The sequence below is a fragment of the Syngnathoides biaculeatus genome, chromosome 9 (assembly GCF_019802595.1).
Source record: "Syngnathoides biaculeatus isolate LvHL_M chromosome 9, ASM1980259v1, whole genome shotgun sequence".
Lineage (NCBI taxonomy): Eukaryota > Metazoa > Chordata > Actinopteri > Syngnathiformes > Syngnathidae > Syngnathoides > Syngnathoides biaculeatus.
Window position 1 is genome coordinate 25450507 of NC_084648.1, and position 15387 is coordinate 25465893.

Genomic DNA, 15387 nt, shown 5'->3' on the forward strand with positions numbered 1-15387 from the left:
GGGATCACAGCTGCCGAGAGATGAGTGGTGAAGTACACAGTGGAATGTTTGCCAGTCAGTCACAGCACAGATAGACAAGCAACCATTCAAGTGAGGCTTTTTTTCAATTAAAATACCATCCATGGTTCTGGAATGTGGAATGAAACTAATGTTTCTCAAAAAACCCCACGTGAGCATGGAGAGAACATGTAAAGAATATGAACCTTTTCAAATTGGGCAGTACGATGGATTAGTTGTAGAGCATTGCCCTCACAGTTCTGAGGATTACAGTTAAATTTCTGGCCCTGCCTGTGTGGAAATTCCATGTTCTCCCTGTGCCTGCGTGAGTTTTCTCTGGGCACTCCGGTTTCCTCCCACATCCCAAAGACATGCATTAATTGGAGACTCTAAATGTCTGCTAGGTGTGATTGTGAATGTGACTGTTATTTGTCACCATGTGCCCTGTGATTGGCTGGCAACCACTTCAGGGTATACCCGCCTCCTGCCCGATGACAGCTGGGATTGGCTCCAGCACTCCCACAACCCTTCTGAGGATAAACGTCTAGGATAGATGTTTGGATTTCTGCTTTATTTGATTAAATGTGGTCATCTCAAACAATATTCCCACGATCTGTTTAAACTAATGCCACTCCATTAAGTTTTCAATGTACATGCCATCTAAACATTCACGTTGAGGGTGGAAGAAAATATGTGAAGTCCTCCGCAAATGCCTTATCCAAGAGATGACTAGAGCCAGGAGTCAGTCAACTCAGAATCCAATCAATATGATGAGATTGAAGGTGCTGGTATATGTACAATAAAAAAAAATAAAAATAAAATAACTTTTTTTTTAGGGTTAGGGTAAGTTTTTTTTTTACCCTAATTCTCAAGAACCATTGCTTTCCACAAGATCTGTATCTGTTGTCCTTCTCCCTCAAAACATCCATCCATCTTTTCTTTGGTCTTCCTCTCGCTCTTTTGCCTGGCAGCTCCATCCTCAGCACCCTTCTAAGAATAACCAATTACAAAAAAACTCTCTTGTCTCTAAACATGTCCAAACCATATAGGTCTGCTCTCTCTAACCTTGTCTCCAAAACATCAAACTTTGGCTCTCCCTCTAATGCGCTCATTTCTAATCCTATCCAACCTGCTCACTCTAAACAAGAACCTTAACATCTTCATTTCTGCTACCTACAGTTCTGTTGTTTCTCCAGTGCCACCATCTCTAATCCGTACATCATGGCCGGCCTCACAACTGTTTTATAAGCTTTGCCCTTCATTCTAGCGGAGACTCTTCTGTCGCATAGAACACCAGACACCTCTGCCAACCGCTACACCCCGCTTGGACCCATTTCTTCACTTCTTTACCGCAATCTCCATTGCTCTGTATTGTTGACCCCAAGCATTTGAAGTCATCCCCCCTCGCTATCTCTTCTCCCTGAAGCTTCACTCCTCCTCCTCTGCCCCTCACATTCATGCATATATACTCTGTTTTACTTTGGATAATCTTCATTCATCTCCTTTCCGGTGGGTGACTCCATCTTTCTAATTGTTCCTCCGCCTGCTCCCTGGTTTCACTGCAGAACAAAGGGATGGAAATATCTGATGGTCAGGATAACAGATATGTAGGACAGCTACAAATACATTAAAACACAAATGGCAAACATGATGAGGCTGCTCAAAGTTGTCACTCGTGAACAAGACTCCAAGAAACTTGAACTCCTCTGCTTGGGGCAGGATCTCATGCCTAACCCAGAGAGGGCAGGCCACCCTTTTCCGACTGAGGACCAAGGTCTCTGATGCGGAGCAGTTGATTCTCATCCTAGCCGCTTCACACTTGGCTGCCAACTGGTCCAGTGAGCGTTGGAATTCACGGTTTGATGAAGCCAACAGAACAACATCATCTGCAAAGAGCAGAGATGTGATGCTGAGGCCACCACACCGGACACACTCTGCTGCGCTAAGAGATTCTGTCCATAAAACTTATGTACAAAATTGGTGACAAAGGGGAGCCTTGGCGGAGTTCAAGTCTCACCTGAAACGAGTCCAACTTATTGCCGGCAATGCAGACCAAACTCTGACACCGGTCGTACGGTGACCAAACAGCCCGTATCAGGGGGTTCAGTAACCCATACTCCCGAAGTACCCCCCCCCACAAGACTCCCAGAGGGACACGGTCAAACGCCTTCTCCAACTCCACAAAACACATATAGACTTGATGGGCGAACTGCCATGAACACTAGAGGATCCTGCTGAGGGTGTAGAGTTGATTCATTGTTCCATGGCCAGGACGAAAACCACATTGCTCCTCCTGGATCTGAGATTCGACTTCCTGATGGACCGTCCTCTCCAGCACCCCTGAATAGACCTTACCAGGTAGGCTAAAGAGTGTGATTCCCCTATAGTTGGAACACACCCTCAGGTCCCCCTTCTTAAAAGGGGGACCACCACCCCAGTCTGCCAATCCAGAGGCACTGTCCCCTAGTGAACTTCACAGGCATTAGGCAAAAGGAAAGAACTGATCTCCAAGAATACATATAGGAAGATGGCCCCCAGGGATGAATTAGTAAATGAATGATTTGCTAACAGAAGCTGAGTACGGAGAAGGAACCAGATGAACTGTCTTGGAAAGATAAATCCCTGCATGGAATGTACCACCAGCAAATTGAGGAAGTTTCTGACATAGAGAAAATATACCAGTGCCTGGAAAAGGCTCGACTGAAAGACAGAACATGGGGACAAATGTCAATACAAGAACAGGCCCTACACAAGATTAATAGAGGCTGAGGTCTCCCACAGCAGACAGAAACCCAATTCCATGCTGGCCAAAGAAGCCCTACAGACGATGCAGTAGATCACTGCAGGGAGTAAGATGGAGTGGCAATAATCCGGGAGCAGGAATAGTGTACCAGACCATCTGTTCCAAAAATGGATTAGAGGTCCCAAAATTAAGATCCTGTGGGACTTTGTGACAAACCAACCAGTCAACCAACAATTCCAAGTGATAGCAACATACAGAAAAAAAAAAGAACTCGAAACGCTGGAGAAATTACCAAGGACTGAAGCATGAATTACAGAAAATGGATGATGAAGGAAAGTAGATGATAAAGGCAGGCAGAACGGTGTATCAACTGGAAAGCGTTGCCCTCACAGTTCAGAGGTCCCAGGTTCGATCCTGGACCCGCCTGTGTGAGGGTTGCATGTTCTCCCAATGCCTGCGTGGATTTTCTCTGGGCACTCCGCTTTCCTCCCACATCCCCAAGAACATGCAACATTAATTGGACACTCTAAATTGCCCCCACTGTCAGTGTGGCTGTTTGTCTCAATGTTCCCTGCGATTGGCTGGCAACCAATTCAAGGTGTACTACGCCCGCGACCCTCATGAGGATTAGCGGCTAAAAAAATGGCTGGATGGATGGATGACGAAGGCAGTATTGGTGCCCGTAGTGATCGGGGAACTGGGGGTGGTAACCCTCAAGTTGGGAGGATGGCTCCAGCATATTCCAGGAACAACATCCAACATTTCCATCCAGAGAGTGCAATAGTGGAACAGTAAAAATTCTACCATGAGATTCTGCCCATGTGTGATAAAACACACACATACACTCACACACACAGAACAGAGAGGTGCTAAATGATCCTGCAACAATTAAAGGCCAGGCTCAGAAAACCATTGCCCCACAAAGCGTACAGAGCCAAATCAGCTAAAAGGTCAGCCAGTATGATCCAATCCAAAAGGATGGCCTCTGATTCAAGAGGGCAGTCGGCATTACACAAAATGCAATGAATCTTTGTTGTATCTATGTTTTTATGAAAGCATCTGAAAATTTGGAGGGTTGGTTTACTATGTAGTAGAGGTCCCCCAATGAGAAAAAATTTTTACATTACAAAGACACACATTTAACTCTCATATGCTTTTTTAATGCCAACTCTGATGAAAGGGAAAAAGTAACTTAGCTATATTTAAATATTGATGGTTATTTGTGTTTGAATATATTTTGTAAACATAGCCCTACTCACCCAAAAAGTTATTCTCTTTACTCTGGCATTAGGGTTAGGGCTAGGGTTAGCCCTGGCATGCTTTGTTTTCTATCGATATTATACACCAATTTGTCAGAAAAAATGTTAGCGTTTTAATAAACCGCTAAACAGCCTCTCACCACATGGCCTGTATCACTGGCATTTTGCTCAATTTTAATGAGAATTTGTGCCATTAAAGGTTAAACAAATTAAAACTAATGGTGTGCCTAGCCAAGAAAGAAATGGCATTTGTGATATATTGAATGGCATTGGGATGGTTGCGCATCCAAATCGTTGTATTACCTGTTGCTATTCTTCTTTTTTGTGGTGCTTTTAGTTTGGCTTGACACGTAGTCAAAATAGTCACAACCCCAATTATGATTTATTTGTTCACACAGCCATATTGTTCATTGCATCTCCATCTTCATGTCTCTGCAAATCCCTACACATCTGGAAACATAGTAAGTAGGGACTCGGCGCCTGGGATCATTGTGGCATCTGGTGAGTTCATGGACTTCTTTTTTTTCTACTCTTGTTTCACTAATGACACAAGGAATCAGAAAATTAAATTGGAAAATTACATAACATAAAAACACTCAATAAAGCAAAATAAAAAAGACCTCAAAGATGAAGTCATTTAAATGTACTCTTTATGTAAATGAAGCCATGTTAGTCTTGTTTGATATTTGATCTTGAATCACATTTAGGCCATTGCTCATCCAGCAAGTACTGTACAAACAACGATAGACTGTAGAACTTCGAGTTCTTCAAAAACAAACAAGTGTTCCCTTAAAGTCATTAAGACGGCTTAACGTAGGTGAGGTTTTTGCGAAAAAGATTGGGAGGTCTTAAAGTACTCAGAGTTTACAAGTCCCTTTTACACCCTTGTGTCTGCTCTTCCAGTTTCCTCTTCTATAATGAATTAATGCGTGTTCATCCCACAAATCTTTGACATCAGTACTCATGTTGTCCCATCCTTTGTGTGAAAAGCAATTGTGGCTGTCTGAAAGTATTCAGCGGCTCTCTGACTGACATTGAACTGTGTACGTCTAATTACTGTATACATTTGTGGGAATTCATGCCTGTTGTGCGAACGCTTCGCCCAGACACGGAAGTGTAGGGCACCAATGAGTTCTGTTGTATCTGTAAAGTACAAACAGTAACAACTGTTACAAAATGTGACCACAAAGCCCTCCAGACAAATAACACCTTTGTAATATTTACTCCCCGAAGAAACCTCAGTAGACTCAAATTGCCCTCAGGTGTGATTGTGAGTGTGATTGCTTGTTTCTTTCTATGTGCCCTGGGATTGGCTGGCAACCAATTCGGTGTATCCCGCATCCTGCTCGAAGATAGCTGGGATAGGCTCCAGCACTCCCACAACCTTTGTGAGGATGAGCGGCTCAGATAATGGATGAATGGATGAATTCTTGGTGGCAATAACTCAGCAGCAGAACACAAGAACAATATTTGGCATTCTTATGATGGTTAAATGAATACGATATTGTGAATTTTAATTTTAAATCTGCAATTTATCTTCGCTAGACTTTAACTGGATTTCTTACATTTCTTGAAGTCTGAATTCGGAAAAAAAACTTGAGATATATATATTTTCTTTATAACCTGTCTTGTTTGGAAGCTGAGTGATGCAATATATTTGATCTGTATCACTTATCATGCTAGAACAGTTTAGCAGTGTAATGGGGGTTTTTGATTACCCTTTATGTGGCAATTTGTGCAGGTGGACAGAACAAGGTTTCAGAAGAGAATTACACTACATCTTTTCATCCATTTTCTGTACCAATTATTCTCACTCGGATTGGGGGTGTGCTGGAGCCTATCTCAACTATCTTCGGCCAAGAGACAGGGTACACTCTGAACTAGTCACCAGCTAATTGCAAGGAACATATACCTGCTCCCTGCTTTCACTTCAGATCACAATATTATCTGCAAACATCATAGTCCAAGGGGATTCCAGTCTAACCTCATCTGTCAGCCTATCCATTACTACCGCAAACAGGAAGGGGCTCAGCGCGGATCCCTGATGGAGTCGCACCTCCACCTTAAATTCTTCTGACACACCTACAGCGCATCTCACAGCTGTTCTGCTGCCCTCATACATGTCCTGTACTATTGTAACATATTTCTCTGCTATGTTCGCAGATGATATTGTGATCTGCAGTGAAAGCACAGAGCAGGTGGGGGAACAAATCGAAAGATGGAGGCACGCATTGGAAAGGAGAGGAATGAAGATTAGCCGAAGTAAAACAGAATATATGTCCATGAATGTGAGGGACTGAGGAGGAGGAGGATGAGTGAAGCTCCAGGGAGAAGAGATAGAGAGGGGGGATGACTTCAAATACTTGGGTCAATAATACAGAGCAGTGGAAAGTGTGGTAAAAAAAAAGTGAAGAAACAGGTCCAAGTGGGGTTTAACAGTTGCCAGAGGTGTCTGGTGTTCTATGCGACAGAAGAGTCTCTGCTAGAATGAAGGGCAAAGCTTATAAAACAGTTATGAGGTCGGCCATGATGTACAGATTAGAGATGGTGGCACTGGAGAAACAACAGGAACCAGAACTGTAGGTAGCAGAAATGAAGATGTTAAGGTTCTTGTTTAGAGTGAGCAGGTTGGATTAGAAATGAGCACATTAGAAGGATAGCCAAAGTTGGATGTTTTGGAGACAAGGTTAGAGAGAGCAGATTTAGATGGTTTAGACATGTTCAGAGGTGAGAGCGTGAGGATATTGGTAGAAGGGTGCTGAGGATGGGGCTGCCAGGCAAAAGAGCGAGAGGAAGACCAAAGAAAAGATTGATGGATGTTGTGAGGGAGAACATGAGGACAGTGGGTGTTAGAGAAGAAGATGCACAAGATAGGCTTAGATGGAAAAAGATGAGACGCTGTGGTGACCCCTAACGTGACAAGCCCAAAGGAAAAGAAGATGATATAAACAAACAAGCATTCACACTCACATTCACACCTATAGGCAATTTAGAGTCTTCAGTTAATCTACCACACATGTTTCTGGGATTTGGGAGGAAACAGGAGTACCCAGAGAAAATCCACACAGCCACAGGGATAATATGCAAACTCTATACAGCCTGGCTGGGATTTGAAACAGTCCTCAGAACTGTGAGGCAGATAACCCCCGATATATTTGATTCCAAATAGTACATCGCACGTACTTGATGTCAGTCTTATCTCAAGTGAAATTCCCAACGTTATTTAGATAATCTACACATAGCACAACATTCCAGTCATGATGTACAGATTAGAGATGGTGGCACTAAAGAAACAATAGGAAGCAATGCTAGAGGTAGCAGAAATGAAGATGCTGATGTTCTCGCTTTGAGTGAACAGGTTGGATAGTATTACAAATTAGTTTATTACAAGGACAGCCAAAATTGGATGGAGATAGGTTTAGATGGAAAAAGATGACATGCTGTGGCAGCCCCTAACGGAACAAGCCGAAAGGAAAAGAAGAAGACACATAGCACAACATTATTAAGAACTTAAGTGTATTAGAGCAGTTAACATATTTTGTGATGCACGTTCAATGTCAATCTGAAAGACAAATGAAATACTTAGGAGTATTTGAATATTTCGGGGATAATTTCCTGTACATTCTTGTATACAATACTGTATTTAGAAATGTTTTCGTTGAAATAATAATACACCATGTTTGGCATTGTCATTTGTTTGCATAAAAGGTTCCTTTGGTTCTGAGCTAACCACTAGCAATGTCAGTGTGTACATAACCTCGGATGCAGGCAACTCATGGAGACAGGTGGGACTATATTAGTACTATGCTGTTAATTTTATTCTTTTCTCAGGCCTATATTTTTGTGGTTATCCAAATTGAACACATGACAAGTAGGTGATGCCCTACTTGCACAGGCAGGTTACAAAACGTTTCTGTCAGGGGAAAATCAGAACAGGTTAATAGAGGTGACAACTGATCAAAACATGTCAACAAGAATCTAGATATACCTATCTATGAAAGAGGAGCTTATGTGCTTGCAGACAGAGTAATTGTTAGAACAAGGCTGGCAATCAGAAAATCCTACATATGACAGGACCTCTATCGTTACTGACCATACCATCAAAAGTCATCAATAGCTTTATACTGAAATGTATATAAATCCTAACATTATTATTAACATTATGTCAGAAGGCCAGAAATCAAATTCTGTTTAACTATAAGCCTTCGGGAGCATTGAATTGATAAGTGTAGAACATATCACGTAAAGCAATTTCTTCAATTTCAAATATTCCTCCAGGCATACCATTTAGACATAAATATTTCAGGCTCAATTCACACTCTATCTTGTTTTGATTCCTAACCTTTTTCATTGATATTAATCATAATTTCATGAACAAATTAAATATGAGGAGTACTTTTGCTTATATTATTCAGCGTCAATGAGCAGCTTTTATCTCAATTGATTTCATTGCTTGAAGACAGTTTCCATTAAATTCAGTCTTACAAAGTGTTAGGTTGTAGACCCTACCCACAAGAGTTACCATTGATGTGAAGCGTGAACATGTTTAGTACTTTGTGGGGATTGAGAATCTTTTAAAAAATGTCTTGGGTAGTGAGTCTTTCTCAATTTTGTCTTGACTCTGAAGATCTTCAATGAGGAGTATGCAGTGCTGTATCTTGACCAAGGAGGAGCCTTAGTTGCAATAAGACATACTCCACATCCCATCAGACACTTGTGGTGAGTTATGATGACCTGTATGCATAATCTCCGGAGATGAAACCTAGAGTATGAAGTGTGTCAAACAAATACAAATGAGTTTGTTGTCTAACCGGTGGACATTATTATAGCAGAGTGAACTCCTTACAAGCATCTAAAAAAAATCTGCAATTAAAATTGTCATTTGATTGCACTTTTCTGTCTTTTCATTTATAAAAAGTCACACTACCTTTGATTAGAGCCATATGCAGTACACGAATATAAAGTCATTGGACAACTTTCAGGGTCTTAGCTTGAGCTCACAGTATGGGAGATTAGTCGGCATCCCAAATGTGGTGGTTGTATTCCCAGGTTGAGCTTTGACGAAGGACGGCAGTGGAACAAGTATAGCTTCACCAACACACCTCTGTTTGTGGATGGTGTGCTCGGAGACCCAGGGGAGGAGACACTAATCATGACGTGAGTGAAGATTTGTCATCAGAGAAATCTATACATCACACTTCATCAGTACAGCAAACTACTATTGTGTCAAACCCTGATAAGATGTTTCCACCTGTGTCTACACCATCCATTATTCCTCCCTGTTCTCTTTTCAAATGACAACTGTCCTCTCAATGTCTTGGCAACATCCAGACTGTCCTCAGTTTATGATCACGAGGGATCAATGCTTTGACATGTAGCGCCTCTCTAGTATAAAATACTTCGATGAGGTAGCCACCTGAGTTCTTTTCTTACTCCAAAGTATGAAACTAATAAAATAACTCATTAATTACTCTAAATGTCTATTACAATTTTACTCTCTACTTGTGCATTTAATTCTCTATCAAAAAGTCTCTGAAATAATATTTCCCTTTATGAGTTAATATTATCCTAATTTAAATAATCAAGTTACCAAATAAACTCACCACTATTTTAACTGTCTTGCAGATAGTCAAATAATAAATCTGGTTATGTAACAAAAAGTGTGAACATTTAATAACAAAATAAAGCATGGAAAAATCAAACATGTATACACAATAGTCATATAAAGTCAATTTAACAGGTACACAATGCACACATGCTCAGGGCCCAAACAAATATAAATATAGCCGGCAAGCAAACAAAATTCAAACCCCGATGTCACTGCGGTGCTTCCCAAGGCAGGAGTGAAGAAAGGTGAAGATGGGTTTTCCTCTGTCCAGCGTCCTCACGGTCCTCGTCCGTTTTTCTTCCTTGAAGTCCAAACACAGCCTCGCTAGCCATGTTAGCTTGACGTAGCGCCCTTGCCCTCTCCTTCGTGGTCCAATACACAGGCCTGGCTAGCAAGCGTTAGCTGGTTGCTAGCGCCCAAGCCAAGTCCCATGCATCCACTTAGCCCCTGTGGTAGCGGCTAACTCCACCACGTTACGGCATGATTTGAGTAGTCCACTCAAACGACACACTATCCCAGTTGAACTTTCAACAGTCCTTGTCAAACACATCAACTTTTGATAAATGTCCACCGTTCACTTTCTTTGTCCTTTCGTTGCCCTCCAACCACTCCTACCTTGCACTCCGTCTAGCCTTTTTTTCCTCTCTCTTTTTCCCATCTCTCCTCAACACGTCACTTCCTGTCCTTCTTAAACAATGGATACAATAATAAAATGACAAACAAAAGTATTTCTTTTTCACAAATCAATCAAACACATTTAAATACAAATCCTTCCAAAAGAAAATAAAGTCAGCACACACAGTTTAACAGATATTCCACCACATTGCATAAAGAAAATCTATAACCTAATGGCTACTCTATTATACTGAGATTTTACCTGTACCAACTTTTAACCGGTTACAGACAGCCAGTAAATGGATGATTGTTCATTTAAAGTATACGAAAACGTTATCACCCATACTTCCCTCTCCCTAGCCACTTCATCCAGCTCTTCTGGAAGGATCCTGAGACATTACCAGGCCAACCGAGAGATGTAGTCTTTTCAGTATGTCTGGTCATCCACTGGGTTGCCTCCCAATGGGACATGCCCAGAATACCTTGCCAGGGAGGCGTCCGGGATGCATCAGAATCAGATGCCCCAGTCACCTCATCTGGCTTCTCTCAATGTGGAAGAGCAGTGGCTCTATTTTGAGCTCCTCTCAGATGACCGAGCTTCTCCCCCTAGTATCTCAAAGGGAAAGCCTGGACACCCTGCAGAGGTAACTAATTTCAGCCGCTTGTATCCTGGATCTTCTTATTTTGGTCATGACCCACAGCTCATGAACATAGGTGAGTGTAGTAATATAGATCGACAGGTAGATTGAGAGTTTCACCTTTAGGCTTAGCTCCTTCCTGAGCCAAACGGACTGATGCAAAGTCCGCATGAATGCAGATGATGTAAAGATGCGCCTGTTGAGCTGCTGTTCCATTCTTCCCTCACTCATGAACAAGAGCCCAAGATACTTCAACTCCTTCACTTGGCACAGGATTTCATCTCAGATCATTGTCTGACTATTGATCATGGTCTCAGATTTGGAGGTGTGGATTCTCATCCCAGAAACTTCACAGTCATCTGCAAAGCGCTCCAGTGTGAGTTGCAGATAACAGCTTGATGATTCCAACAGAACCCCATCATATGCAAACAGCAGGGATGCAAAACTGAGGCCATCAAAACAGACCTACTCTAACCCTCGACTGCCCCTAGAAATTCTATCCATAAAGTAATGAACAGAATCAGGGATTGCACTTGGTGACTTGTAGAAATCAGATAAGTGGTACCACATTTTTTTGGGGGTTGTTGTTTAATTCCATCCATCCATTTTCTGAGCCGCTTTTCCTTACGAGGTTCACAGGAGTGCTATAGCCAATCCCAGCTGTCATCGGGCAGGAGGTGGGATATACCCTGAACTGGTTGCCAGCCAATCGCCACACACATGGAGACAGACGACAGTCGCACTCACAATAACACCTTGGGGCAATCTAGAGTCTTCAATTAATGCATGTTTTTGGGATGTGGGAGAAAACCGGAGTGCCTGGAGAAAACCCACGCTGCCATGAAGTGACCATGCAAACTCCACACAGGCGGGGCTGGGATTTGAACCCTGGTCCTCAGAGCTGTGAGGCCAACGCTCACTTGTTTAATTTTCTTTCCAATTTTTTCTGAACTTTATGGGGAGAGCAGGCCACTGTCATTTCTACAAGGATAGTTCATTTGCATGTTACAGCCACCCAAATGTGAAAAACAAACGTTTCACTAAAGCATGTCTCAGGAGTTACCCAAGGTTTCTGTATTTTTATGTGGAGTTTGTATGCTGCTACATTACAGATGGGCATGTTAATGATTGACTCCACAGAAATGCATCCTTGGACTGAGATTTAGTGCTGATGCATTACATCTTTAACCAGTTTATGAAGTGTTTTTAGTAATTGATGGTAAAAAGAATGGAGAAGTTGGCTGTCTATTCTCAGAGTAGAAGACACTTTTTCCCAGTGTAAAATACATTGGTGACAAAGTGACTAAAAACTGCTTATAGGGTCTTGCTATGTAAAATATGTATAACCCCCTCTGACGTTTGGCTCACATACTCTCTGGTAGAGACAAATTGCTCACATATCTTATGAACAAAATCATCTATTCCATTTCCATTTACATAAAAAATGCCCAACAAACGGCAATATGAAGAACAGTGGCTGATTTTTTCTTTCTTTCAGCTTGCTTGGATGTTTGTATAATCAGAAGTATCCACGGCTCTTTTCCAGGATATTTGGCCACATCAGTCATCGTTCAGAGTGGCAGTTAATAAAAATAGACTTCAGGTCCATCTTCAACAGGCAATGCACAGAGGCCGATTATAAGACGTGGCACCTTCATAATCAGGTATCATGCCAGCATTGCATTACTGATTGGTAATGGTGTATGCTTTCATACTCACCGAGGCTCTTCAGATCTAGTAAAAGCAATAAATGCCATTAGTGTATTATTACACACAGTTTAATAAGTGATGAATTATGTTGTTCATTTGATGATAATTTATGTCTGAATTTAATGCGAGCAATTTATTGTTCTTTTACGCTTATTTTTAAATATATATTTAAATTTACTCCTGGTTCACCAAAATAAAAATAATTTTGTTTTACATTTTGTTCAGTTACAATACTGAAAGTAAAGCTAATGCATGGCCTTAAAACCAAGAAACAGTTACGGACAGTATTGTGCGTTTTGGTGTAATATTCCAGCTGCACTGATTAGTGGTTAGCAACATGCTACATTGACTCGGTTACATTTACTCAAGTATTGTTACAATGATTGACATGGCGTTCATTACTTTTATTTATCCATCTGACATCTATTTTGAGACTCCATCTTCGACTTCCAGATTGGATGCCTGTTGTCTCAATTAAACGTGAATGGTAATGTTATTTGACTCCAATTCACCAATCTGACAACACAAGGGAGTGACATGATCCTGCATGAAGCCCTCGCGAACCAATAAATATGACTCATTTTTAGGGGGAAAAAATAGCCACACGAGCTTTTTACAGAACAAAAAAAGAAAAACAACACCTTTGTCATGCAGCTCTCAAATTGGGACTGCCCAAACTTGGATATTTCAGACCACTTAAAATTTGAGGAAACATTTTGGGGTAAGATGCAGATATTTTTGCTGTTCTGGCAGAGGGTGTGGCCAAATTAGCACACACATTTACACAGGCACACGCACGCACACCCACACACGCAAACTAAATTAGTCTGTTCAGCAAACACTTAAATTTGAAATTCTGGCTGGTAATTTAAAAAAAAACAGCAGCTGGAATGGTTGGTTAATCACAAAACATGATTTTGATGCATATGGCTTTTTGTAACTCCCGCCATGAAAATCCTCTCGAGGGATTTTTTTTGGAGAAGAAGTAGGAAGTGACATCAGCAGGAGCATACTCAGGCAACCTCGTGTGTTTATATCTGTTTTACCTGCTGGAAGGTAGCACTGTTCCTTCATGTTACCCAAAATGCCAGCTCGTTGTATTGCTGGACATTGTTCGAACACTCGGGAGGATTCATTTACTCTTCATATGTTTCCAAAAGACCCTGTTCGTTGTGAAAAATTGATTGCACAAGTGCAAAGGATGAGAGCTTCGTGGGTTCCAAATGGGAGGTAAGTATGTATAGAGCTACTAAAAAAAAAAAAAAAGTGGGGAGGGGGAGGCATAATCTGCTCAGAACGTAACAAAAGAGCTGCGTACGTAAGTTAGGGGTGCTAAATGTGTTAGTCTGGGCAACATAGAGCAAAGAGAGTTAGACATGGTGCTTGTGTTTACACTCGATAATAATGGGAAAAGTTAAAAAAAAAACCCCGAAGTGCTGTTGCTATAATGAATGTCAGGGTATGTGAATAATAGAAGAAAAAGTGTTGAAACTGGATGAGACTTTCTCTTTTTTTGATCAATAAAGGTCTGGTCTGAAGCCAAAGAAGAAAGTACAGAATGAGATGGTTTGTAATGTTAAAATTCCACCTTGGCACAGCCTGATTGAGGACAGCTGATACAGTGCACAAAAAGCTAATTCTGTATTTTAAATATAGGAGGCAACATAACAACCTAAAAACTGGGAGCATCATTCAGTTTTCACCATGCATTGCTAAAGATATTCTGCAAGCAATAATTCAGTTTTACACCAAGAAAGACAGACAGGGATACAATTGTAGGTTAAAAAAAAATAATTGAAAGAAAGTTGGAACTGACCTTTCAAATTTATAGTTATAGTTGGTTTGGTTTGGTGAGCAATGTATTTTTTTTTTTGTTTGTTGACATTTTCATTGTAGGTTTGCAAAAACACAAAATTGTTCTTAAATATAATCTGAGAATGCTGTAATCTGAATCTTTAATGAGCCATGTAGCTTCATTGGCTGACACTGATCTGACCACAGTGCTGATGTTGCTCACAGTGGGCAAAGGGGGTGCTCACAGGCTTACTGTGTGTGGTCGGACACGAGGTGAGAGTTCAGAAGCAATTACTTGTAAAAATGTCTGTATTATGTATTGATAATGAAACATCATGGTAATAATTGTTGTCAAATTAATGCGTTTCAATCATTTGGAAAAACAAGAATTAAAACATTTTCGAATGGATACGATATCTTCTTTTTCTGTCGGCTTGTCCCGTTATGGGGTCGCCACACCATGTCATCTTTTTCCATCTAACCCTATCTCGTGCATACTCTTCTCTCACACCCACAGTTCTGATGTCCTCCCTCAAAACATCCATCAACATTTCTTTAGTCTTCCTCTCACTCTTTTGCCTGGCAACTCCATACTCAGGACCCTTCTACCAATCTACTCACTCTCTCACCTGTGAACATGTCCTAATCATCGATGTCTGCTCTCTCTCACCTTGTCTCCAAAACGTCCAACTTTGGCTGTCCCTCTAATGAGCTCATTTCTAATCCTATCCAACCTGTTCACACCAAGTGAGAACCTCAGCATCTTCATTTCTGCTACATCCAATTCTGCTTCCTGTTGTATCTTCAGAGCCACCGTCTCTAATCCGTACATCATGGCCCGCCTCACAACTGTTTTATAAACTTTGCCTTTCATCCTGGCGGATACTCTACTGTCACATAGAACACCAGACACCTTCCGCCAACTGTTACACCCCGCTTGGACCCGTTTCTTCACTTCCTTACCAGACTCTCCATTGTGCTGTATTGTTGACCCCAAGTATTTGAAATCGTCCACCATCACTA

At 41.4% G+C, this 15387-nt stretch overlaps 1 protein-coding gene across 1 annotated transcript in view; it reads left to right on the forward strand.

Moving 5' to 3' along the window:
* Positions 1-15387, forward strand: part of LOC133506098 (VPS10 domain-containing receptor SorCS1) — a 221651-nt gene that overhangs the window by 138553 nt on the left and 67711 nt on the right. The window contains exons 11-15 of the mRNA XM_061829867.1: positions 4398-4500; positions 7708-7784; positions 8627-8718; positions 9049-9156; positions 12407-12524. Coding sequence (XP_061685851.1) covers positions 4398-4500; positions 7708-7784; positions 8627-8718; positions 9049-9156; positions 12407-12524 — 498 coding nt within the window. The remainder of the gene's footprint in view (positions 1-4397; positions 4501-7707; positions 7785-8626; positions 8719-9048; positions 9157-12406; positions 12525-15387) is intronic.